General features: G+C 47.6%; 3 protein-coding genes across 6 annotated transcripts; 1 reads left to right on the top strand and 2 right to left on the bottom strand.

Moving 5' to 3' along the window:
* Positions 1-2788: 2788 nt before the first annotated feature.
* Positions 2789-8214, bottom strand: TMEM199 (transmembrane protein 199). Its single transcript, XM_044676262.1, has 6 exons — positions 8007-8214; positions 6914-6987; positions 6060-6149; positions 4650-4692; positions 4325-4437; positions 2789-4092 (listed from the first exon to the last, which is right to left on the bottom strand). The coding sequence occupies exons 1-6, from the start codon at positions 8212-8214 to the stop codon at positions 3997-3999; spliced, it is 624 nt and encodes a 207-aa protein (XP_044532197.1). The 3' UTR covers positions 2789-3996.
* Positions 8215-8383: 169 nt separating this feature from the next.
* Positions 8384-17046, top strand: POLDIP2 (DNA polymerase delta interacting protein 2). Of its 3 annotated transcripts, none has more exons than XM_044672820.1 (11): positions 8384-8587; positions 11111-11192; positions 11900-11943; positions 12348-12444; positions 12660-12735; positions 13119-13226; positions 13487-13623; positions 14213-14239; positions 14483-14608; positions 15054-15133; positions 15653-17046. In XM_044672820.1, exons 1-11 carry the CDS (start codon positions 8430-8432, stop codon positions 15765-15767), a joined length of 1050 nt encoding a protein of 349 aa, XP_044528755.1. In that variant the 5' UTR covers positions 8384-8429; the 3' UTR covers positions 15768-17046. The 3 variants fall into 3 exon arrangements, with proteins under 3 accessions (XP_044528755.1, XP_044528754.1, XP_044528756.1); XM_044672819.1 differs by having other exon boundaries at positions 11846-11943; XM_044672821.1 differs by lacking the exon at positions 14483-14608 and having other exon boundaries at positions 11846-11943.
* TNFAIP1 (TNF alpha induced protein 1) lies at positions 17032-23695 on the bottom strand. Of its 2 annotated transcripts, none has more exons than XM_044672822.1 (6): positions 23306-23695; positions 22839-23008; positions 22048-22137; positions 21878-21930; positions 20922-21117; positions 17032-19906 (listed from the first exon to the last, which is right to left on the bottom strand). In XM_044672822.1, exons 1-6 carry the CDS (start codon positions 23517-23519, stop codon positions 19670-19672), a joined length of 960 nt encoding a protein of 319 aa, XP_044528757.1. In that variant the 5' UTR covers positions 23520-23695; the 3' UTR covers positions 17032-19669. The 2 variants fall into 2 exon arrangements, with proteins under 2 accessions (XP_044528757.1, XP_044528758.1); XM_044672823.1 differs by having other exon boundaries at positions 20922-21051; positions 21881-21930.
* Positions 23696-25343: the final 1648 nt, after the last annotated feature.

Here is a 25343-nt window from a genome sequence, read left to right as displayed (position 1 = left end):
TCGGGGGCCTGGGGATCTTTCTTCTTGTCCCATATTAGGATGAACTCTTTTTTTCCTTGCCTTGGTGGAAACTCTCCATATCAATAGCCAGTTTCCTGCTCAGCCCTTTCCCCTAGAAGTGTCTTGAGGGGGGAAGTTGGCCCTGGGTTTCTTTTCCCCTCTTCCCATGACCTCTAAGCCCCAGTAGGAAGCACGGGGCTAACAGTCTACACGGGGGAGGTCCAGGGGCTAAATAAAGATGCCTGCCTGGATAGGTCCAGGGCTAACCCCTTAAGGATGTAACACAGACTAGGCCTATCCACATGATGTCAGCCTCCTAATTGCATTGTCCTGGAGCCGGAGCACAGACCTCAGTGGCACTATGCTCCATCAGGATCACTCAGGGACCTCAGAATCTAGTAGAACCCGGACACCAAAGGAATCCCTGGCATCACCTACAACATACTCGGGTCCTCAAGGAGGACATATGGCTATTTTCCCTGCAGCAGGACAGCTGTGGGGAAGAGATCCCTTTGGGAGGGATGGAGTGTGTGGGTGGTCTTTTCTGGTGCCACTTCTGTTCCCAATTTCCTCAACTCTCCAGTCAGGTTAACCTTCCTGGGTCACTCCCCCCCATGCTTTCATGACTTCCTTCAGTTACATTTTCTCCCTCTGGAGGCAGATGTCCACTTTCCTCTCACCCCCTCCCTGGCATTACTTAATTAAAATCCAAATATAAGCAGAGAGCTAGGCAATTAGAAAGCTCCCACCAGCCCTGGGCTTTTTAGCTGACAGTGACAACAGCTGGCCCATTGATGCTGTGTTCCAGTTCACAGAGGGTTAACTTCCTCCCTCACAGGACAAATTAATCTGGTCCGTGGCACCTCTGTGACCAGAGGGAGAAATATCATTTTTCCTGCAGAGGGAATATTATTAAAGTAATAAAGAGAAATCCAGGGCCCCAAGCTTATCTGGATTTGAATTAGAAGTGCTCTGACCCCAGCCTCCAAAGCCCACCTGATACCAGAGGATGCTGTCCATAAGGGGGTGTGGGCTGGGGAGGGCAGAGAGCTTCAGTGCATCCATCATCTGTAATACCAACTAATCTTCCAAATAAAACCAAACCCCTCTACCTTAATCTGGAGCTGTTTTGTAAATGAGTGACTGCGGCTGGGAGGCGGCTGGCTGTGGTGGTGGAGATGGGGCTTCCTGGGACTTTATCTCCATTCCCTAATCCCTTAATAGGGCCAGGTTACAACACAGATCCCTTTGTATAGGAAGGGACTTAGAAGTTTAATCAGAGGGGTTATGGCTCTGGTTGATGGACAATGAAGAAAAGGAGGGACTTCTTTTCCTATAATCATCTTCCCTAGTCTTTGTGGGCCAAAGGGATACCCCATAGCAAGCTGCCTCAGCTTCCCCAGTAGCTTTCTTTCAGTAGCTTAAACCAAAGGAAATACATTCCCTGAACTCTTTCCTATGGAGATCTTGGACCAGGATGGTGAAACATAGGAAAGCAATGACTAGTGCTGATGATGTGGCCTTATTCAGTCTGACAGACCTCCCTTCTTGCTTGGATTTCTTTGTCTTGGGATGAAGCATTCTTTTCTTGAAAATAAGAACCTTTAGGGGCAGCTAAGTGGCTCAGTGGTTAGTCAGATCTGCAGTTTGGAGGACCTGGGTTCAGATCTGGCCTCAGGTACTTCCTAAATGTGTGACCCTGGGCAAGTCACTTAACCTCAATTACTTAGCCCTTACCCTTCTGACTTAGAGCTGTTGCTAATACAGTAAGTAGGGGTTTAAAAAAACCATAAACTTTTGGAGGCAGCTGGGTGGTTCAATCAGTGGATTGAAAGCCAGGCCTAGAGATGGGAGGTGTTGGGTTCAATTTTGGCCTCAGACACTTCCTAGCTATGTGACCCTGGGCAAGTCACTTAACCCTCATTGCCTAGCCCTTACCACTCTTCTGTTTTTGAACCAATACATAGTATTGATTCTAAGATGGAAGGCAAGGGTTTTAAAAAAAAATCTTCTTCCCAAAAGGTGGCAGATTGGTAGGGACAGAACTAGGTTCAATTTAAGACACCCTAGAAATGCTTTGCTAGGGATGAGGAGGGGGAGGATATATTTAGAAATGAAGGTGATGTAACAAAAGATATTATTATAAGATACCCAAGGGACAGGGTCACACAGAGTGGACCACTCCATTCATTCTATGGGCATCCCAGGACAGTGTGGGTGCTCAGGAAAAAATATTCCCCTGGGAATGGGATCCAGATGAATGAAATACCCATACATTTGTCCATGCAGAGTTTAGTTTTCTGGCAATTTTCCTTTATGTTTAAATTTTAATAGCATAGGTTATATAAATCCTGTTGGGGCACATTAAAAAAACCAACTCCGAAAACAGAAGTTAAGAACAAATTGAAATTTCTTCTCAGCCCTCAAGTCTGTGGACAGCAAAACAGTGTACTGCCTTTTCACTGATGGGACCCTTTGTGGGTAACAGGATTTGAAATAAGGATTCATTGCGAACTTCAGGCATATTCGACATATCTAGAAATACCCAGTGTATTGCCATATATATACACATGCCTTTTCTCATACAGTAAGCCACCAGGCAGGCTAATGAGACACGGCATACAGTAAACCTGAAGATACTCTCTTAGACATATGTGTGCCTAAAAACCACTGTGCTATGCAAAATCTTACAATAAAAAACCAGTTTGTGGCATAGGAAAATGGAGTTAGGAGGATAACACTCAAAAACTTCATCAGTGACACACACACACAAAACAGGAACCTAATAAAAATTGTAGCAGTTTTATACATAGTAAATGGTTAAGAAATACATAAATACTGGAGTAAATGGTAGCAGTATCTGCAGACAGGCCCCCACAGGACCCTGGCTGGCAAGGTCCAATTGCTGGTGAGGTGAAGGTGGTTTCAGTGGATGGAACCTTTAGGTCAAGTGGGGGGGTGTATCTTGTCCATAGTGGAATGTGAGGGAAGGGGTAGAGACAGACCAGCTCATCTCAACTCGAAGATCCTACTGTACCATAAACTATATGGTATCTCACCTTGGGAAAAGACCGGCAGTTTGCCTGTGGAAGTGGGTGTTGGAAGGCTGAATGCTTGCGAGTTCCTGCAAAGGGGCCTGGTTTTTTCGGTCTCTTAAAGTTTCTCATGGATGAAAGGGCACATGAGCAAACACAAAATCTGTGTTATGCTCAAATTATTCCCTAATATATCTATCACACTAGAACAAATTTGCATTTTTTGAAATAAGAACTGACTGTACATTCTTTCAAGACTAGAGAGGATTCATAGGCGGCATTTCCCCCAAACACAAATAGGAGCCAAAGAAGGGGTTTATGTGGTTAAAAATAAACAGGTTTTACCACTACTTTCTCCCTATTGTTGGAAGCAAGAGTACATGGTGCTAAGAAGACAGAAAGCCTCAAGAACACCAAGGAGAGGGAAACATATCTACAAACACTCAAAGATGAATGAAGGGAAGGGCAAGAAGAAATCTTGGGGTCAAAATAAAGGCAGGAAGTAAAATCAGCAAAAGGCAATTCTTTTGCAAGGTCCTAGTTAGAGGCTGGATTCAAAGGTTTTCTTTTGCCTTGGCATTCTCTGCTCTGTTTTTCTTTCACATAAGCACACCTTGCGGTGGGCAGTGACCTTGGCCCTAAGACATTCTTGATGCCATTGGCTAGGTTTATATCAAGGTTGTGAAAAGCTAAGATACTGTTTGAGTTGGGGAGTGGGCAAAGATGAGGCAGTGGTTGTGGTGGCAGCTCCAGCATTCTTCTTTGGACCTTAATACAAGACCATATGCAGAGAAGAGTCCATTGCCCCCCCCCAGTGAGTGACACGGAGTGTTGAGGTTTTAAAGGTGCGAGGTGGGCTGGCAGGTGTTAATTCTTGTAGCGAAGGTGGGAGAAGACAGAGCAAATGTCTCTGTCCACCATGTCCACCACCATGCCTATCAGAGTAGGGGAAGAATTCTTATCAAAGCTCTCCAAGTTCTCCTTCCATGGCTCGTACCATGATATAAAGCTCAGCCAGCCCCACTACAGAGGCAACAATCACAGCAGCCAGCACCCTCTGAAAGAAACAGTAGGATAAAGGAGAGATTCACCAATTTTTGGCCCTGGAAATTCTTTTTCTCTTTTCCTCCCCCAACCCTATAGAGAAAAAGTCAGATTGCAGTGCCCTTCTAAAGTGGCAGGAGGAGGGTGAATTTTTCTTGGGATCATTGTTTGCCCTGAGAACTATGTTCACCTGAATTCAACCATTACCTTTGGAACGCTGTTCTTCCAGCCCAATGCCCCCTTACCCCTGTCATTTCTGAGAAGATGTACTGGCTTCCTAGGTAGGTGCAGGTAAAAGCTGCTGCCACAGTGACGAAGAAGTTGAAGATGTTGATGACCAAGGCCTTTGCTGACCTCACTGTGGGCCAAAGGGAGAAGGACACAAAGCTCTGAGTCATCTTCACTGCCGGGTACGTCCCTGTGCAAGTAACTCCCTTCCCCCATCAACTAGCTTTCCATCAGAAAGGATCTCTGTGTGCTTGGGCAGGGAAGGTATGACCCACCCTCTTTTCCTGGAGAAAGGAAGGATGGTGACAGTGGTGGGGACTCTAGCTTCTCAGGGTGCCTCACCTTGTTGTCCCAAGCCAGCTAGAGTCCCATTCTGCTTTGAGGCCTAGAAAAAAGGAAAGGTAAATGGTGTGCCATGGCACAGAGATGTCTCTGGGACTTTTCATCTGTCAATTAAGATTATATCAGGATATTGCTCACACTCTTCCTCACTGTCAACTTTAAATTTCTTCCACCTAAGATGGCACCTGGGGGAAGGTTACAGATCTCATACCTAGCATTGAATCACTGAGGGCATTTGTTTGGAGACAAGAGCACAAACTCTACACCTCCATCAGTGCATGGGGAAGCCTTGATTTACACAGGGTTGGGGTCCTTGCCCCAAATTTTACCTCCAAAGGTTCAAGTGAATTGGATTACTTTTGCCATTCAGATAAGCTGGATACTTTCTCTAATGGATCATGACCAAAGTATTGGATGACTTGGTCACTTACTAGCTATGTGAACTGTGAGTTAGTTAGACGAAGGAAAAAGAGTAAGAAGTCCTGGTTTCTAATCCCAGCTCTGATACTAGCTGTGCAGTCTTTCTGAACTTTAGTGTTCTCACTCATAAAACGGGAGCAATAATACTTGTAATGGTCATGTTAAAGAATAATGAGGAGGTGGCTAGGTAGCAAAGTAGACACATCAGGCCTGAAGTTGGGAAGATCTGGGTTAAAATCTGGCCTCAAGATACTTCCAGCTGTGTGGCCTCAGGCCAGTCACTTAACCCCAATTGCCTAGCCCTTGACATTCTTCTGTCTCATAATTGTTCTATGACAGAATGTAAGAATTAAAAAAAAAATGAGGAAAGTATTTGGTAAATCTTCTACTAGAATGTAAGATCCTTAAAGGCTAGGACTATTTTTATTTTTAAAAAAGATCTGTTTCCCCAGTGACTGGCATATATCAAATATCAGCAGAGTAAATATCTATTATTCAACCATAACAACTTAGTTTTTCTGGGCTTCAGTTTTCTCATCTTTAAAATGGAGATACTACTGCTTATCTTACAGTTGTTATAAGGAACCAAAAAAGATAATGCATGAAAAACGTTTTTTAAAGCATTATTTATCCCCAAAATACAGAGCCCTCTGGTGGCTGGAACAGAGCATTTTTAAGAACTCATTCATGAATCTATCCTGAATGAAACTGGAACTTCTGTTTGATGAAGGGAAGATTTAGTGCTGAAATGTTTTTGTATTCATTTCAGAGACAGGACTGAACTCATGCTTTAACAAGGTTTAATTGTAGGTATTTTATGTTTTTCTTTCCTATCAGATTAAGGAAATCTAAGAATTAGGAAATCCCTTGAGTGAAGGGGCTTTTACTTCCCACAGAAGACCTAGGAGGCAGTTGCTTCTTTCCTCTGTAGGCCTCTTCCTGATAAAAAGGCTTTGCACAGAGTTTAACTTGTGAATTCATAGCACTCACCTGGCAGGAAACATTTCGGGTGATCCGACTGTATTCCTCATTGGCCAGCTGAACTTTTATCTTCTCTAGGCGGGCAACCAGTTCTGGATTCTGAGGAAGAAGGACAAAATGGGAAATATGAACTATGATATGACTCCTGTCCTCCAAGTCTTACTAGTTCTCATCATTTCGTTCTAGATCTAACTCTTTTCCAATGTAGATTGTGGTGATTCAGGCTTGCTAGGTCTAGGGTTTTTGGTATGTAAAAAGGGGTCTATACTCTTCTCCTAAAGGCATCAGCTAGGTGATACAGTGGACAGAGCTGTTGGGTATGGAATCAGGAAGTCCTGGGTTCAAATCCAGCCTCAGATACTTATGAGCAGCATGACCCTGGGCTAGTCACTTAATGCTGTGTGCCTCAGTTCCTTTATGTGTCAAATAAGCTAGAGAAAGAAATGGCAAACCATTCCAGTATTGTTACCAAGAAAACCCCCAAATGGGGGGCAGCTAGGTAGTACAGTGGACAGAGTACAAGGTCTGGAGTTGGAAAGGACTGGATTCAAATCTGACTTCAGACCTTTCCTAACTGTGAGACTCTGGGGAAGTAACCCCAAATGCCTAGTCCTCATAGCTTTTGTCTTAGAATTCATACTCAGTATTGAAACTCAGTATCTATCATAGTATATTTTATTTTATTCTTTTAAACATTTATTAATATATATTTTTTAGAAAGTTTATCATAGTATATTTTAAAAAAGAATGCCCCTCCCAATGGGATTGTGAATAATTAAACATGACTGAAAATGACTTAAAAAATGGTATGTTAGAACTCAACAGGGTGAAATTTCACCCACCTAATCACCTCTATTACATACCCTTGGGGGTTTCACAATCTTGGGGAGATAGATTTCACTGCCTTCCAGAAGCTCATGAAGGAAGACAGAAGAGCCTAGGAAAAGAAAGTTTGTATAGTGATTCACAAAGGAATGATATTTGAGCCAGGCCTGAACCCTCCATTTTTTCTGCCTGGTAGAAACAGCAGGCTACTACTCACTCAGATGCTGGACCCTCTTTAAGAGTGATTTTAAAATGCCTTACCCCCTCTCACTGATTCACCACCCTGCACAGCTTGGCTAGTGTTAAGATCAACTTCTGATTAAATTAGTGATGCTGTGGGAAGCCAATTAGAAGCAGGTAGGTGGCTTGGTGAATAGAGTTCCTGGACCTGGTGTCAGGAAGATCTGAGCCTCAGACACAGTAGTAGCTGTGCGACCCCTGGCAAGTTCCTCATCTGCCAAATAAGCTGGAGAAAGACAGAACAAACCACTCCAGTATCTTTGCCAAGAAAACCTCACGGATAGTATTGGTGTGCTTTTAGGTGACAGCCTAAGGAGGAGTCAGAAGTGACTGTCAAGTAAAGAGAATTAAAATTACTTTCACCAGTGGTGGGAAACAGTCACAGATAAGTAATAATCCATGACTCATTTAAATTTATCCTTTTATTTTTCCTGTTCAGTTAAACTGGGAGTTTTTTTTTTAATTAAACTTATGTGAATGAGGAAACGAGCTCAAGAAAGGCCAAGACCCTGCTGATGGCTGGGTCAGGTCTATTCCTTCCTGTCACTTCCTCCTTCAGGGTTTAAGATGATAAATGAGATTACAATGTCACTGCTCCCTCAGCACGAGAAGGTCCCAAAAGGACTGAGGCTGATTTGGGGCTGCAAAGAGGAATGGAGCGCGGACCCTTCCTCAGAACCATGTTTTCAAACATAAATTGCACCGGACACGCCCAGGCAGAGAGGGGAGGAGCTGAGATTCGAACTCAGGTCCTCAGCATCCAGCTTGGACATGCGCATCCAAGAATGCAGGATGGGGGAAGGGGACGCGGTGGACCCCGCCCCTCTTCCCAAAACGCGTGTGCGCGCGCGCGTGGCGAGGGTTAGGGCCCTGCCGGTCCAGAACTCTCACCATGCTGCCTCAAGTGCCGGTGCAGCTCGAGGAACAGGCGGAAGGGCACTACGGGCCTTAGGTCTCCGTTGTCGCCCCTCTCGGCCTTCTTCTCCAGCGCCGTCTCCAGTCGAGCCCGCAGCTCCCGAGGCAGGAACTCTCCCTTTAGTTCCCCGCCGGGGCCCAGGGCCCGCTGCAGCCGCTCCCCGACAAGCAGGGAGGACGCCATTTGAGTTGCGCCGCGTCAGGTGACCAGTGGAGCCGGCGAGGCACTTCCGGGGGGAACCCTAGAGCGGCCGCGGCGGGCGGGGAGCGCGGCACGCTGAGCCCTCTGGGACGGGGGCGGGGCGCCGCGCGGCGGAGGCGGCGCGCAGGACTCCGCGTAGGCATCCGCGTCTGTGACCGTGACCGAGTCCGCGTGTCCGCGGCGGCCCAGGCGCCGACATGGCGGGCTGTGTGGCCCGGCGGGCCCTAGCCGTGGGCAGCCGCTGCTGCTGCTGGTGGTCCCGGCCGCTGGCGGCGGCCCGGGCACTGCGGCCCCTCGCGACCTTCCCCCCGGCGACCCCTGTCGCGGCCACAGCGCGGAGACACCTCTCCTCCCGGTGAGGGGGAGGGGCGGGGGAAGTGAGAGGGGCGGGAGGGGGGCTCGGGGCCCCTGCTCCTGAAGAGCTGTTCTTCGAAATTTTGGTGTTGATCCGGTGGAGTCTATGCCCCTTGAGGACAGGGCTGGGGACTCTTCTTTGCGTCTTTAGCTCCCCTGTGGCTAGGCCATTGGGCGCTAGTCGAGTAGAGTGGAAGCTCCTCGAGGAGAGGCGCTCTTCTCCTTGTGTTTGGCTGCCCAGTGGCCAGACCACAGTGGCTGGATGTTACAGTAATGGACAAGTAGAGTAGAAGCTTCTCGAAGACAGGGACTCTTGTATTTCTAGCCCTGGTGCCTAGACCCTACAGTAATAGACAACAAGTAGAATGGAAGCTCCTAGAGGGCAGAGGTGCTTGGTTTTCTATTTGGCTGTCAAGTTCGTTAACCAGTGCCTGGACGGCAGTGTAAAAGACAAATCGAGTGGAAGGTTCTGGAGGGCAGACACTCTTGTTTTGATCTTTTCCCCTAGTGCCTAAATCTAGTGTTTGAACTATATAGTATTTGAATTTGAACTATATAGTAATTGACAAGGCCCTCAAGGGCAGGGACTCTGTTTTTTGTCTTTCTTCTTCCTGTGCCTGGACCATGCAGTAATGGGCAAGTAAGTTCTTAGGAGGCTGGCCTTGAAGGCTTGGTCCATACAGTAACAGAAAAGAAGTCCCTTGAGGGTGGCGACTGTTTGATATTTAGGTCTAGAATCATGAAAAGTTAGAACTAACCTCCAGGTTCAGCCCCTAGCACACTGCCTAGGTAGTAAGCTCCTTAAGGTAGGGAACTCCTTTGTTTTTACAACTTGAAATCATAGAAAATTAGCACTAATTTGTATGTTTTTGAGAAATTGATTTGCCCAGTGCCACCAGGCCAGTTAGTGGGTATGCCTTTGTAACCCCCACACCTAACAGCCAATCCACAAGCATTTATTAAACACCTACTGAGTATTAGGCCTCTGGCAAATTCTTGGGATATAAAGCAGGGCAAAAGACAGCCCTTGCCCTGGAGGAGGTCACAGTCTGATGGCGGGGGATGGCATGAAAAATAACTATACAAATAAGTTACAGATCTGATAAATTGGAGGTTATAGATAGGCATCATATCTGGGCTCTTATTCAATCAGTAAACAAACATTAAGCACCTAATACTCTGTGGTAAGCATTATGTTGGATGCTAGAACTGCCAGAAAGCAAAGCCAAACTGTCCTTGAGGAAGGAGCTCACAGTCTGATGGAGAGGACATATAAATAACTATGGGCCTAGAAGATGTATACATGGAAGGCCATCAGCAAGGGGCTGGCACTAGTTGGGAAATATGTAAGGTTTCCTGTGGGACCTGAGCTTTGAAGGAAGAGGGGAAACTAGAGTCAGAGTTGAGGGGCTGAGCATTCTGAGGACAGGAGCAGCCAGTGCAGAGGCACTGAGGTGAAGGAAGTAGTAACTTGTTTGAGAAATCAAGGGCAGAACGACTTAAGGAGGGTGTGGGGTACCTTAGAGACCCCTGAGTCCCATCTGTTTTATAGATGAGGAAACTGAGGCCCAGGTTGGTTATGTGACTATCTTGAGGTCCCACCCTAGGCCCCTGAGGCAGGATTTAAGTTCAAGGCCGCTAGTCCTGTTCCCCCCATTCCACCCCCCATCCCCTTCCCCAGACTGTGCCTCCCTTTTTAGGCTTAATTTTTATGCCTGACCATTCTGGGTCTCCTATGCCTGGGCTTTGACTTCCCTGAGGTCTAAGGCATGGCCAGAGACAACAGAAGAACTCCCAGGCTTCAGTGTGTCTCTAGCTGGAGACTTGGGGAATATGAATTCTTGTCTCATTTGTGGAGATGGAGTTGATGTGTTTGTACAGAGTGTGCTGCTGTAGGCACGGGGCAGAAGAGCTCTGGGATCTTTGCTTTGGATGAAAGAGCCTGGGAGGTTCATGGGAAATCTGGGAGGTGTCCCCATATTGCATAGATTGCAGGGAGTCTCCCCTGCTCACACTGGAAACTGAGAAGGTTCAATTTGTTGTAGTGCCTAGGATTAGGGATGGGTATTAGGGAGATGTGGATGGGCCTTATGAGGAACCTTTATACAGCTCCCTTCTTGTCTGTCAAATAAATGAGAGAGAGGAGCAAATAGGAACTTTTAGAATACCTACTATGTGCCAGGCACTGGACTGAGCACTTTGCAGATTGTCATAACAGCCTAAAAAGTGGGTGCTGTTATTATCCCCATTTTATTGTTGAGGAAACTGAGGCAGACAGGTGAAGTGACTAGCCCAGGGTCCCACAGCCAGAAGGCCTGAGGGTTGATTTGAACTCAGATCTATTGACTCCAACCCAGCAGTGTGTACTGTGATGTTCTCTTGTGTCCTCTAAACAAAGCACCTGCCATTGGTTGTTGGTACTGGTAGAGCCTCTCTTCAGCTCTTCTCTATTATCCCTTAAGTCCAGTTTCAGTAATTTCTCCGAATCCCAAACCATTCATTTCAGTGCTCTCCTTCTCTTCAGAAACCGACCAGAGGGCAAAGTGTTGGAAACAGTTGGTGTATTTGAAGTGCCAAAGCAGAATGGAAAATATGAGACAGGCCAGGTAAGTGCTGGGAGTGACCATGACCACTGGGGAGTGATGGTAACTGGGGTCACCATTTATAGTCATGAGAAATTGGCTGGTTTTCTTCCAGATGAGTTTTCTAATGACAGGTTTAGGGCTTAGGTTGGGTGAGAGCAGTAGGTGCCCCCAGTTTGGGGAGTTCTGGTTTCTACTGTACTTGTGTGTACCAGGGTGAAAGTGGTCTAAGATTAGCAGAGGGTCATAGTGATGATGATGATGGCAGCTAACATGAGGTCCTGCTTTATCCTCACAGTAGCTCCATGAGGCAGGTGCTGCTATTATCTCCATTTTACAGAGGAGATAACAGATGGAGAGGGGTTAAGTGACTTGCCTTGGACCTCCCAATTGAAAGTATGTAGGGATGGTTTGATTTTAGGGGGACTTAGATGCAAGTGGAGGAGGTTCTCTTGAATATGTTTAGGAAGGAATATTGAGAGTGAAACAAGCACTTTGCCACTTGGCTTTGAAGGGCACTAGTCGCCCTTGTCTGGGCAGGTGTCTCTTTTCCTTTTCTCTTGTATGTGGTTGGGGCCTGGGTCTCTTTTGGGTCTCTGAAAGAAGTGATGTTCTTGTCTGAGACTGATGTTGTAGCCAGGCTTGCATGGGCTCAACAGACTCTTCTTTTCTTGCAGCTCTTTCTTCATAGTATATTTGGGTACCGAGGTGTTGTCCTGTTTCCCTGGCAGGCCAGGTTGTATGACCGGGATGTGGCTTCTACAGCCCCAGAAAAGTAAGCCTCCCTGCTGTGTTTGTATCTTACAAGTGGTGCCAGGGGAGTGGTCTCAAGGGAGAAGAAAAGCACCTCATAATGGGTCCCAGGGTGAAGATGGCATTTCCCCAGTGGTCTGTCTGATGTTTGAGTGCTCTGATAGCACCACTGAGGGATGGGGACAAGAGTACTAAGTGCTGGAGAGGAAGGCCTAAGCTGTGCCAACATATACCCTCAGTTTCTAGTCTTCACCCCCAGGAGGGTATGAATCATTACAAGTCAACCCTGAAGTGCCTTTGGCAGAGGAGCTCATTTGGGAACTCTCCTCTGCTAGCCTCCCAGCTCTCCATCCTGTCTCCACCCCATAAAAGTAGATTATAGAATATGCAGCAACTGCTTCACTGAGACCTTTCTCCCATACCCAGAACAGAGAACCCAGCTGGCCATGGCTCTAAGGAGGTGAAAGGCAAAACTCACACTTACTACCAGGTGCTGATTGATGCCCGGGACTGTCCACACATAGTAAGTGCACAAGGATATCGGGCCCCAGATTCCCTTGACCAAGAGAGAGACCAGTGCCCTGCCTGAGAGCTTTAGTAGAGGCAGCAGGTATGTGTGGTGGGAGTGAGATGGAAACAACACAGCCTTGGTCCTTCCCAGAACCAAGACCAGGGATGAAGCCCCTTCACATTGTGGGTGTGCAGAGACCAATCCTCCTAACTTCTCTCTTGCCTCAGTCTCAGAGATCTCAGACAGAAGCTGTGACGTTCTTGGCCAACCATGATGACAGTCGAGCTCTCTACGCTATACCAGGTACGTGAAGGAAAGTTTGAAGCTGGCAAGGGATCGTGGGATACACCTGGCATTCTTCAAGAAATGCCTTGTTTGGCCGAGTGTTAGTACCAGGCTCGTTTCAGGAAGCTAGGTGGGCAGGCCCAAGTCTCTGTGTCTCACTAGGACCTGCTTCCTTTCAGCCAGGGCCTCTTCATTGGGAACCAAGTTTATGTATTTGTGATCCAGAAAGGAAAGGAGCCCTAAGGAGTGGGAGGAATGGGTCTGTAGCTCAGGTATGGTCTGCTCCAATCCCCCCCACCCACACACCCCCAGCACAGGTTTGGCAATTCTGCCCTCAGAAGAGCCTCTCTCCTCTGTTTCTTCAGTGGCACTCACTGAGCTTCTTTGCTTTTCTTTCCTAGGCCTGGACTATGTTAGCCATGAAGACATCCTCCCCTATACATCCACTGACCAGGTTCCCATCCAGCATGAGCTGTTTGAAAGGTTTCTCCTCTATGAACAGTCAAAAGGTACTGGCCCCTAGGGATTGATGCTGGGGTGACCAGGACGGCCTTTTCCAGAGACTGTGGGTGGTCTTAGAGCTTGTCCTTGGCCCAGGCTTCCTTCCAGATGCTCTGCTTCCTCTGTCTTGGGGTCTGATTAGGCAGAGGCATGTGCATCCTGAGGGGGGGAGTAGGGTGAGGGGCTGAGCAGGAAGAATGGAGGAAACCTTTCAGGTGCACCTGAGGCAGAGCCCTGCGGTCAGCTGGTGGGTTCACTCCTCTCTTAGCTCCACCCTTTGTGGCTCGAGAGACACTTCGTGCTTGGCAGGAGAAGAATCACCCCTGGCTGGAGCTGTCAGATGTCCACCGGGAAACTACCGAGAACATCCGTGTCACTGTCATCCCCTTCTACATGGGCATGAGGGTAGGTCCCCATCCTGGGCATACCCCACTCTGGGTCTAGGCTCTGCAGGCTGAGAATGGGGTTTTTTTAGGGCTTTATCTATTGTCAGTTTGTTTGATATTTTCTCCAGTGTATCCTTTGTGCAGAATGACCCCTCTTGACTCAGGGCAGGGAAGATGGCATTGGGCTGGCCCAGCGCAGGTCCTTTTGCCCCAGGATCTTGATCTGCCTCCTTGCTCTGTAGCTTCCTGTCCTACCCTGACTCTGCTTCAGAATTGATAAAGGCAGGGACTGAGTCTAGGCCTCTGTCTGGTTGGGTTACACTGTCTTCCTCTCCTCCCATTATACCTTGTGTCATTGCTCCATCAGGTTCAACAGGAGGGGGAGCATAGATAAGAGTGAGGTCTAGGGCAAAAGCTCCCCCCATCCTGAAGAGCAAACTTAAGGGGAGGAGGCCCACTGGCTTGCTGCCTCAGTTCATGTTCACAGTCTGGTGCCTGCTGGGAGCACTGACTTCTTTAAACCCCTTGGGCCTGCCCTGTAATGCCCCTCCTCTGAGCACTTGGTCCTCCTTCTGTGGGGCTAATGATCTTTGTGCTTCTCTCCTTAGGAGGCCCAGAATTCCCATGTCTACTGGGTGAGTAGTTTTCCTTTCCACAGAGCCCTCAGGGCAGGGGTGGTGTGGTGCTGGCTTGGAGGAAGAATGCGCTCTTCCCCTCTGACCAGGGAAAGAGAAAATCAGGTCAGGTTCTCAGGCGTTGTTGTTGGCTTTTCTGTGACTGGGGAGGGAGGAGAGGTTATCCTCCCCTAACAGGACAGCCCACTGTCTCACTCCTAGACCCCTCCCCAGCCCTGACCAGCCCTCTCCTTCTTTGGGCAGTGGCGCTACTGTATCCGTTTGGAAAATTTGGACAGTGATGTAGTTCAGCTTCGGGAACGTCACTGGAGGATATTCAGCTTGTCAGGCACGCTAGAAACGGTGCGCGGCCGAGGTGTGGTAGGCAGGGTAAGGCTGAGAGCTTCCCTTCCTGGTGGCTTTTGGATACCCGGTGGCTGGGTTTAAGACTCTTTCTGACTCCTGTCTTTTATTTTTCTCTTTTTAAGTACGTTTGGGGAGGGGATAAGCAGTGGATGACACAGCTTCTGGCAAAACTACATTAATATTCCTGGGGGATGAAATTTTTGGGGGTGTTGGCAACAGGACTCTTGTCTATCCATTCAACACTGAAGCCATTAGTCAGGTCATCTTAGCTGGCACCAAAGGGGGCACCTGCAGGGTATTGACCAGCTTGTCCATTTCCGATATTCTTTTGGTGATGCTCCAGATCTGGAGGCTTGGCCCATGGGTAGCTTGAAGTGGCTCTGGGCAGCAGCAGGGTCGGATAAGAGTCAGTCCCTGTGAGTGTCCATTGCTGCTTCTTCTGATTCTACCCCTTCACAAACCCCACCAGGAGCCTGTATTATCCAAAGAACAGCCAGCTTTCCAGTACAGCAGCCATGTTTCTCTGCAGGCCTCCAGTGGGCACATGTGGTGAGTGAGCCTCTCATCCTGGGACATGCCAGGACAGTCATTGCTATCTTCTTGAACCTTCCTTTGTCCCTGCAATCCAGCACACTGTGTCCGGGTAGTCAAGAGCCTAGGACAAATGTTCATTCTTAAACTTTTTGTGAGTCCTAGAATCATCTTGCCAGGCTGGGGAAGCCCATAATATTTTTAAATGCCTGAATATAAGGGACTGGGACTAGTGGAAGATAATTTTATTGAAGTATAGTTGTCACAATGTTGTCATTCCCCCCCGACCTTCCAGAAAGTCGTGGACCCCAGGTTTAGAACAAGACAGTCTGTACTGTTTGACACCACTAGGAAGTTGGATGGGCAGGGTAGGAAGGTTCAGCTTTTCATGGGCCCTTCCCTTTTCCCATGCTGGGGAGGTGAGAGCTTTGGGCCATTTTCCCCCACTTATTCCATAGCTAAGAAAGTGAGGTTCCTAATAGGGATGAGGGGCTTAGGCCAAAACTCTCTTTGAGCCAGGTTCTGTCCATCTTACAGGGGCACGTTCCGCTTTGAGAGGCCTGATGGATCTCACTTTGATGTCCGAATTCCTCCCTTCTCTCTGGAAAGCAATAAGGATGAGAAAACACCCCCTTCTGGCCTTCACTGGTAGGGCAACTCAGGGTCCATGCCCAGCCTTGGCCTACCTAAATGACTTCCACCTCACAGCTGCTGCAGAACATTGGGCTTTCTTCACCTCTCCCAGGCCACCATAGGTTTGGTGTTGTCTCTTATAGTTTGTTCCATTTGGTTGTGGTTTTTTTTTGGGTTATGTAACAATTTTCTCTAAAGACCCCCCTCACTGGGCTCCTTCAGAAGCAGCCTTTCCTGCCCTGCTTGTACCATGTTCCAGTAAAACTTCCCGTTTGGCTGTCCCAGGAGACAGGAGGGCTATCCCCCTGCCCATTTCTCGGAGGTGCTTCGGAGTGCGAAGTTTGGTCAATAAATCCGTGCATGCCTGGCTGCCCTTTCCATTTCTGCATCAGGGCACCAGCTCATCCCCTTCAGGCACCAGGCACTTGACTCTCTTGCCATTTCTGAGAGCAAAGAAACCACCAGAACTCTGAGCACGGTCCTTTTTTCCAACACCCTTCTCTCAAGAGAGCTCCACCTCTGGCTGGGAGTTTGTTTCAGAACGCCATCTGACCCAGCCTCTCCTGACCTTGGCCATGTGTTGGAAGTATGGAGCAAGGCAAGAGTTCTTTCCCATCAAACTCTTTGGTTCCTGGCAAGCCTGGCAATCGCAGGATGAGAGCATGGGAGGGTCTCTAGCCAGGGGTCACAGAAAAGTTGACTTGTCCAGCCCTTGGTAAGAGTTTTTAGATACTATGTGTCCACCTTTTATCTCAGGCTTTTGAGAACATAGCTCACCTAGGATGCCTGGGAATGGTGAAACCTGTAGTTTCTGGGATAGGGTTACTTAGTCATTGGAATTCTTGGGCGCCAATGTGGATGAGAATTATAAAAGGGGGTCTGGGTTAACTCAAATGATTAAGATGGGCAGAACTGGTTTTAGAGGCCGGTCCAGCTACCTCTCCTCACTGAGAACCTTTTTTTTCTGCCATGCTTCCTGGAAGGTGAAGAATTGTATTTTTCTAAGTAAAGTAAGATTAGAGCTGCCTTTATCAGCAGCAGAGTTCTAACATGCCATCTATATCCAACTTGCCCTGTTGGAACTGCTTGGGCTGTTATGACCAAGGGGACAACATGACCCATTTCAGGAGTTAAAAATTAGATTTCTACTCTGACTAGGGAGTGCCTGAAATAGTACAACTGGACCAAATCGGGTTTTGTGATCCAGGAGGGAATAGAAGAATTGCTCCAGACTGACACCTCTGGCTATGCCACATCACACACAAATAAATTCCCACTTTGTGTACGGTGTAACAGGATTTTATTAAAAATTAGTGTTTGCTTCCATTGCCTGTGCTAATCGGGGAGAAAGAAATATTGCCATTTAAAAGGTTAGTGAGAAGAATGAGGCCCTCATTTCAGCCAAGGGCCTACCTGACCTTTGAGGCAGAGATGGGAAAATCAATCTTAGACCTCCCTTGGATCAGGAAGTAGCCTGATTGTACAAAGCATAATCTCCAACTGTTTGGCTGTTGGTTTCCAACAAAACTGCCAAAATGGGGCCTGAAGTTTCAAGCACAGGGTCTGGGGGCAGTAAATAGCAATACCAGCTCTGAGCCTCTGTCATGCCTCACCCAAACCTCATTTAACCTCTTGGTATATGTCAGGGGAAGGTTGTCCAGTTCTGACTTAAAAAAACCAACAGGAACAACAGCATTTTAAAGGTAGGACAGTCATTTCAAAAGTGCTATACTAAACAAATACCAAAGCCACTTAGAGTTGAACTGGGGTTTGGGGGAAGGGCCATAGCGGCAGGTTCTGCAGTCAGGCAGTGATTGTCTCAGATCTATTTTTCATTTACTCTGGCTGCTGAAGTCAAAAGTTCCCACAGCTAAGAGATGAGTGACTTAAGGATTTCCTGGTGAACACTTGAAAAATATCTACTTTTGATTGCAGACTTAGTGTTTTCTAAAGGAAAGTCTCCAACTATATAGTGTTTCTGGTGAAAGCAGCAGTGGTCATCTCAACAGACCAAGAATTCAGACAGTCTCGGCCTGGGCAATTTAAGATAACGCCTACTAACATGTCTTCATTTCTGTGTGGAAAAAGGTTAGAGAAAAGGGTGATAACATTCCATGAGCCCACATATCTCTTCCTGTCCTGGCAGGTGGCCTAGGACTACTTTGAGGGGGTTAGAACAGTGAACAGAAGCCAAAAGAGAGGTAACAGCAGCCCGAGTTTCCACCTTGAATGCCGAAGGATGTAACAGTGAGTTAACTGTTGGTCTCCTTAAGTCAGACCACACTCAAATTGACTTCCTAACCAAAGAAAGGTGAACTTACAATTATCTTGCCTTGATGAAGGGTGGGAACATTAATAGGTGGCTGTTAAGGTGCCATTCTAAGAGTCTTGGAGCTACATTCAAGATTTTGAGAGGAGAATGAACCAAGAAACAAAGGCCAGTTTGGGCTCCTAGAAGCCACCATTAGAAGAATAGAGGCAGGAAGAGCCTGAGATGCATCAGCTGATTTGATAACCACAGTCATCTGGGGAGGAAGGAGGCACTGGCTTCTGGAAAAGAATTTTGAAAAGATCCTTTTCTGGAGATTAAACTAAACTAAGGGAGGCCTGTGGCCCAGAAGAGAAGCTGTCTGATTCTCATCCCCTGACAATGAAGATTCCATAAGCTAAGTGATCCAGCAGAAGGGAGCTTGGGCCCTTCCCTTCTGTATTATTGCTCTGCCAAGGCCAGAGGAGCCATTGCTTTTTGAAGCCACCATGCTACCTTTTTCAGAAGCTTGCCCACTAAACATGTATGGATATTGTTTGTGTGGCCAAGTGACCATCTACTGCAGGCAAGATGCAGGCACCACCACCTCATGGTCCTTTAGAGAACACACCAAAAGTGTGGTTGAGAGTGCACCCATAAGGGAAAGAGCTAAAAAAAGCAGAGGTAGAAACCAGCCCTAGGGTAGTGGACTCCCTGGTGGAGGTTATGTGCTGGCAGAAACTAAGTTTCTTTTCATCTGGACCTACCACTGTTCCAGCCTGAGAATTTGGCCTTTTCTTAAATTTCCCAGGGCCCTGGCAGCTGGACTCTGGTTCCTTTTTATAGCAAGACCAACCATTTCATTCTTTTCATCCAAGAAGGAAACTGACTGATTTTTCTTTGCTTCTCTGGAATGGGTCCTGGGGAAAGAGGCAGAATGGTTGAAAAAGGAAAACATGGGGAGATTACCTTGTTTCCTCTGGTGAAAAGTTGATGGATCAGGGCTGAAGTCTCTTTGCAGAAGAATAGAACATATTCTGAAGAAACTACATTAATGATCGAAGAGAACCAAGGGGAGTTGAGGTAGCTTCCCTCAGATCCCCCGCTCTGAAGGGGTGGCTCAGTCATGGAATTTAAAATATCCTCTTCCTTATAAAAAAAAAAAAGCTGCTGCTTATCACTGGTGATTAGAAATTTCCTAGAGGACTGCCTAGGGCCTCTCCATCCCTAGAACTGAATTCTCAGCTCCTACTGTATCTCAGAAAGAGGCCCTAAAACAGTGCCCCAAACTTGTGAAGGGCAAGAGGACCCTTCAAAGAGTACAAGGAAGAACCGAGGCCTAGAGCTTCAGGGTCTTCTTAATGAGAATTTGGAGAGGTTGATCCCCTGAGCTATAAGGCTGAACTGAAGAACAGTACCCTGGAGTTATCCCAGCAGGGAACCAGGCAGGTGAGGAAAAAGGCTTAGTTATGCCATTGATGGGCAAGATTCAGTCACCTTGGGCAGAGCAGAGAAGCAGGACAAAAGTCCTTCCCTACCCTGCTCCCCTTAGCCTCTGGAGAGGGGTGGGGCAGAGGCAAATACAGACACTTGCCCAACAAGTGATGCTGGTTTGGGTGCACCCCAGAGGGGGGGAACCTGGGCTGTCTGGATCCCAAGACTGAGAGGCACTGTCAGTCCCGATGGGTGGACTGGTGGCTGAGCTGCCGATCATCATAGGTACTGTAGCGCTTAACATGGATGCGACGGACTCGGTCCCGTAGTTCAAAGGCCTCCTCATCCTCACCAGGGCACACCTGGCTCCGGCTGCGGCTTGTAGCCTCCAACAAAGAGTTGTCAGGGACTCGGGGTGTCTCGTAGAGCAGGACGTTGAGTGTTTCCTCGTAGATTCGAGCCTCTGGGAACTCTACCTGGGGGGTGGTGGGAACCAAGAAGGATTAGAAAAGGGTTCCAAGGCTGGTGACCTGGTCACAGTCCTATAACTTCATTGCCTATTGCAGAAGGCAACTCCCCAAAACACCAAAATCTCTCTTGGAGCTAGAATAAGAACCCATCTCAGTGCAGGGCTTCAGTTTTCTCTTCTAAGAAATGGGAAGAAACCCTCGCTTGTGAATGACACAGTATACATGCTTTCAGAAATCTGGCTGTCTTGTGGGAAGACGGCCATACTGTACTTTATGACAGCAGGTCAACAGACATTGAGGAGTGCCTGGCTGACCTTGTTGCCTCTCAATGTGGTGAAACCTCAGTCACCTCTGTCAAATGAATATGGTAGTGAAGGTGATTTCTAAAGGCCTTTGCAGCTTTAACTTATAAGTAATTAAGTTGTCTTTTCTGAACTTCCTCTCAGGCTAAATGGAGTAGAGCCTCCCTTGCCCATCTACCCGTTGGGGTTTTTGTGCTACAGGAAAGGGAAAGGGACAAAATTAAGGCCCCATACTAGCTGAATTCTATACTTGGCACCATACTCAGACCTCCTGGGCTAACTTCAGGGACACTAAGGGCTCTTTTTTTGAGGACAAGCTCATTCTTCCCCCTCCTCCTTCTCTTCCAGACATGACCTATGCCAGACATCACCATGCCCCAATACAGTGGGACTTGGGAAGCTGTCTTGGATATTTCTGCAAACCTCTTACCCGTATCTATTCTGACTACCATATCCTCTGCTTGCATGCCCAAGCCACCCTGGCCCTTCAGATTTCTTGTCTCTCCAAGATATCAGTCACAGGCAACAACTATTACCCAGATGCTTCAAGACACTCATCTAGTTGATAGTGGCTGCCCAGCCTGTAGGCCCAGTATTGGGGCTCTCCCTGAACTTCAATGACCTGCAGGCCCAAGTCTATAAAAATGGATCTACATACTATGTCTCAATGGGAACAAAGCAGCCCTTTTAACCCCAGCTCCTAGGGCTGCCTGGTGTACCTTTGTCTGCTTTTTCTCAGTGGCATAGACAATGGAGGTGCAGCACACCTCGGCCAACTTCCGGCCTTGGCCATAGAAAGACCAGCAGCAGATTTCATCTCCAATGACATCCTTAATAAAGAGCACACGGCCATTGAAGCGGAGAGAGAGTTTGTCAAACAGTTCAATGTTCTTAAGCAAGTGGTCATCGGAATTGCTACAAAACAAAGACATTGGAAGATGTGAAGTGAGTCCTTGGTCTCTGGAGCAGAGAAGAGCTAAGGCTGTAGACTGGGCTGGGTCCCTTCCCTTTGGCCTCAGAGGCACAACATTTTGGTGACTACTAGAGTTTTCTTTGGTTGCTGTGGCTGTGAAAAACCAGGGAACTCTTCTGCACTAGTTTTATGCCAGGCCCCAAAACAGGAGAGAGCCTGCAACTGACCAAAGGGATGGACAACAGAACTGGGGAGAAAGGGATAGCAGAGTGGAACTTCCCTTAAATAGCTTAGACACAGGAGAATAAAGATGATCTTTTTAAGATCTCATCTTTGATATGGAAATGGTCTTACACATGTTGTTCTTCTCTGCTCTTCTTTTGGAGCTAAGTCATCAAAGGTGGTTCAGAGATCTGGACCAGGAAGAGAAGGATACTCTGGAGGGCACGCCTGAGCTCAAGATAAGTCCCTACTTGGGCAATGGGTGGAAGAAGAGGCAGCTCCTGTGGCCCCAGACCTCTAGTCCATTAGTGCTCTCTGGGGAAGTGCTTTCCAAGCTTCTTTTGCTACTTTCTGGCCTGTATCTTGTCCCTATGGACTCACATCCCAGGACATTCCCTATTAGCCCTTCTCTCTCTGCCCAAAGGGAATGTACACTCAGTGTGGCTGTTCCAAGAGGCATCTTAGCTTGGCTCCCTCTTTCCATCCATTCCAGGGGTGGCCCTCCTGATTCTGGCAGTGGCTCCTTCTCAGGCTTCTCACCTGGTGTAGGAATACTTGTTGTTGCTTCGGTTATAAAGTAGCTTCACCACAGGCTACAGGGGGAAGGGTGGAGATAAGAGATGAAGAGGGTCTGCCTGATTCCCTGCAAATCCCTCCCCCCTCCCCTTCCCATCCCCTCCCCTCGGTGTTCTCTGGAAGGGTGGTGCTACCTTAGTGGAGGCTTCAATAAGTCGCTCCTCCTCTTTTGGGGATGTGATGATGGGGATGTTGCACACAGGCTGATAGGAGTCCTTCTTATCCTGTATGTGTGCAAGCAAGAGAAGGGGTGGGTGTTATGGGATCACACTCTCTTTGTGCCTGGTACCAGCGAGGAGTGCAACACTGCTTCCAGCTATGCTGATAGTCTCCAGTGGAGCTACCTGGACAGCTTTGCAAGGCCACTGCCCATCCCCTTCCATAACCTGAGGGGGCAGCTCCCCTTTTTTACAACGGATGAAAAAGAGGCTCAGGAATGATGATGATGATAAGGATAAGATTGGGCTTAAACTTTATAAAGCACTTTACAAATATCTCATTTTATCTTCAGAATGCCCCATCACCTTGGGAAGTAGGCGCTCTTATAGTAGCAAGATAAGGCTTAGAACCTAGATGTTTTGCCTCCCCATCCAGAGGTTATGCCAACGCTCTCCAGGCCCCAGTGTAATCAGGGCCCTATTCTGACTTGGTAAGTGACTGACTGTGGGCAGTGATGACTGACTGGTAAGTTGATGGCCTACAGGATTCAGTCAGGGGTTCCAGGCTAAGACAACTTGGTAGGCAAATATTTAGACAGATAATGGTTGTTGTCAGTCCCTCTGGAGAACCAGAAGCTCTGCTGCCATGTTGACCTGGCACTGGATTTACCTCAAATCTGTCTCTGTCCAATTCTTTAAGAACAAGTCCATGAAGGAGAGTAGGGGAGGGTTGCTGCTTGGGCACTGATACCTGGCCCTCTGCATACCTGCAGTGCTGCCTGACACATGTCCACCAGCCCCTGGATGAGGTAATATTTGGCTTCTGCCATCAGCTCCTTGATTTCTTGCCGGTTTGGGGGAAGAGTGATGGTGTCATCTCGGAGGTAATTCAAAATGGTGCCAAAGTGCTTCCCACATCGGTCTATGAGGATCCAGCCTAAAAATTCAGATCAGAATCCAGTGGGATTACTGCTGTACCCAGAGTACTTTATTTCTTTTGCTCCAAAAACTTCAAAGGGTTGTATGGATAGGCATAGGAAGACTCATTTCTTGGGCCCTCACCTACCTATGAGATGAGGAGATGGAGCGGACCATCCTGAAGGTCCCACTCATCACTAATAGTCTATGAAAGGGAAAATGCCCATATCTCTTGTGCAAGGTTTGCCCCGAACCAGTCAGCCCTATGGCTTCCTGCTGCCACCCACCCTCTTCCTTCTCTGCCTTGGGTCCTTACCCTCCTTGTCAGTGAGCACCTCCATGCGCCCACTGAACATGGCCTTGAGCATGGTGTCATGGCGGGTGAGCACGCGAACCGTGGTATAGTAAAGAGAGCCCCCAACATTGAGCTGGATGTATTTGTTGCCCAGCCCACCGCCCTTGAAGCCTCCTGGTTTGGGCTTAGACCCTGAGGCTGGACACAGGCCAGCCAAGCAGGTGTCTCCGGACATCTCCCGTTGCAGGTAGATGACCACACGGCAGGAGGTGGGCCTGGGGCGTTCCACTGTGGTGGAGGATGTCACAGGTAAGCAATTGGTGGAGGCCAGAGCCTCATAATCTCAGGACTGAAGGCAGAAGGGAAGAAAGAATAGGAGTCAGGAGATATTATGAAGTTAGGACATAGAAGATTTCCAGTAAACCAATTAAATCTTAGCCAACCAATCAAAGTCTTAGTGAGACTGAGAATTCGGCCAATCTCCAGGCTCTGTCAGGAATAAAGCACCAAGTTGTCCTATTTTTCAATGGGAGTGAATCAAGGGAAGTGAAAAGAGTAATTTAAAAATTTTCATTTCATTTTATTTTCTGATCTGCATCCTATCCCTTCCCTCCCTCCCAACATTAAGAAAGAAAAATCAACCCATAACAAATATGTGGAAAGGAACTGGAACAGAGAGCCACCACTTAGTTAGCAACATGACTTGGGAGAAAAGATTGAAATAAGCTAGGATGAAGGTATCGGTATCTTCAGCTGCCAGACTGAAGGTCAGCAGAGAGGGTAGGGCTGGATAAGTCAATCTGAGAATCAGCAGCATAAACGTAATCAAATCTATGAGAGCTGAAGAGAGTACCAAATATAATAATAAAAGGGAGAATTGGGTGAGAACAGAGCCCTAGAGGATGCTCAGGAGTGACCTGGAAAGAATCTAATAAAAAGGAGACTGAGAAGAAGCAGTTAGAGAGGTAGGAGAACCTGGAAAGAAAGAGGTCATGAAGAATTGGAGAGCCCTGACCTCATGGTGCTGGTTTCTTGATTCTCTCTTTTCTGGGTGCAGAATTCTTGAAATCATTAGAGCTTTCCCTTATCTAAAGAAATGAATGGAAGACCCCTTGCTGTCTTGTCTTTCTAGTAGGGCAGGGCTTCCCAACTCTTCTATTTCCTGAGTGGATGGAGAAGACCTTAGGAATGCTTCATGTTCCAGGAAAGTCTTAAGATGAGCCCCAAACACAGGTTTCATTGAGATATGTAGTTCTAGATGCTAGTGGGCCCTGGAGGAAGTATATAGGGTCAGTCCCTTATGGATTAGAGCAACCTTTTTGGCCGTGAGAGCCATAAACGGCTGCGGAAGGAAGGAGGAGGATGGAGGCTGAAGGGCCCCCTGGGGGACATCCTGGGGCTCTGCCCAGACTGGCGGGTCAGGAGGTGGAGCCAGATATGGCTCGAGAGCCATACCTTGCTAAACCCTGGATTAGAGCCTGTTTGATTTTCTTCCCATCTACTTAAAACAACAACAACAACAACAACAAATCCTTACCTTCTTAATATCTAGGACAGAAGAGCAGTAAGGGCTAGGCAAGTGAGGTTAAGTGACTTGCCCAGAGTCACACAGCTAGGAAGTGTCTGAGACCACATTTGAACCCAGGACCTCCTGACTTTAGGCCTGGCTCTCTATCCACTGTGCCTCCCTACCATTTTTTTTTTTCAAGGTAGTGGGGTAAAGTTCTTAGAGGGCTGTCTTATAAGTAAAAAAGTCCTGGGTTCAAGACCTACATGACTGAGCCAGTTTTTTTACTATTTCAAGGATCCCAGGCAACTCTCAAAGACAATAGATTTAACAGAGAAAACTTCCTTTTTTGGAGTTCTTTACTCCTATGGACACAAGTTTGGTCCAAAGAAATGATCAGCGAGGTGTGCCTAATTGTTTATCTATCCTTGGAACAGAACACAGAATACAGAAGAAAGACACAGACTGCACCTCCCTGCCTCCCCCTCCCCCAATACCAAGCTTGTCTTCCCAGTGAGACTGTAAGCTCTCTTAGGACAAGAATTATGTCTA

The sequence above is a fragment of the Gracilinanus agilis genome, chromosome 4 (genome assembly GCF_016433145.1).
Source record: "Gracilinanus agilis isolate LMUSP501 chromosome 4, AgileGrace, whole genome shotgun sequence".
NCBI lineage: Eukaryota > Metazoa > Chordata > Mammalia > Didelphimorphia > Didelphidae > Gracilinanus > Gracilinanus agilis.
The sequence above is the reverse complement of the archived record's forward strand: the minus strand, read 5'-3'. Positions and strand labels throughout refer to the sequence as shown.

Bases quoted from the DNA above. Each gene is read 5' to 3' on its own strand.
- TMEM199 (XM_044676262.1), bottom strand. From the start codon at position 8,214: ATGGCGTCCTCCCTGCTTGTCGGGGAGCGGCTGCAGCGGGCCCTGGGC. The intron at 6,988-8,006 runs GTGAGAGTTCTG...TTCTTTTCCTAG, and splicing joins CCGGCACTTGAGGCAGCATG to GCTCTTCTGTCTTCCTTCAT. The intron at 6,150-6,913 runs GTATGTAATAGA...CTTCTTCCTCAG, and splicing joins AGATTGTGAAACCCCCAAGG to AATCCAGAACTGGTTGCCCG.
- POLDIP2 (XM_044672819.1), top strand. From the start codon at position 8,430: ATGGCGGGCTGTGTGGCCCGGCGGGCCCTAGCCGTGGGCAGCCGCTGC. The intron at 12,736-13,118 runs GTACGTGAAGGA...TTTCTTTCCTAG, and splicing joins AGCTCTCTACGCTATACCAG to GCCTGGACTATGTTAGCCAT. The intron at 15,134-15,652 runs GTGAGTGAGCCT...TCCATCTTACAG, and splicing joins GCCTCCAGTGGGCACATGTG to GGGCACGTTCCGCTTTGAGA.
- TNFAIP1 (XM_044672822.1), bottom strand. From the start codon at position 23,519: ATGTCCGGAGACACCTGCTTGGCTGGCCTGTGTCCAGCCTCAGGGTCT. The intron at 23,009-23,305 runs GTAAGGACCCAA...CTGAATTTTTAG, and splicing joins GGTGCTCACTGACAAGGAGG to GCTGGATCCTCATAGACCGA. The intron at 21,118-21,877 runs GTGAGAAGCCTG...TTTGTTTTGTAG, and splicing joins AACAAGTATTCCTACACCAG to CAATTCCGATGACCACTTGC.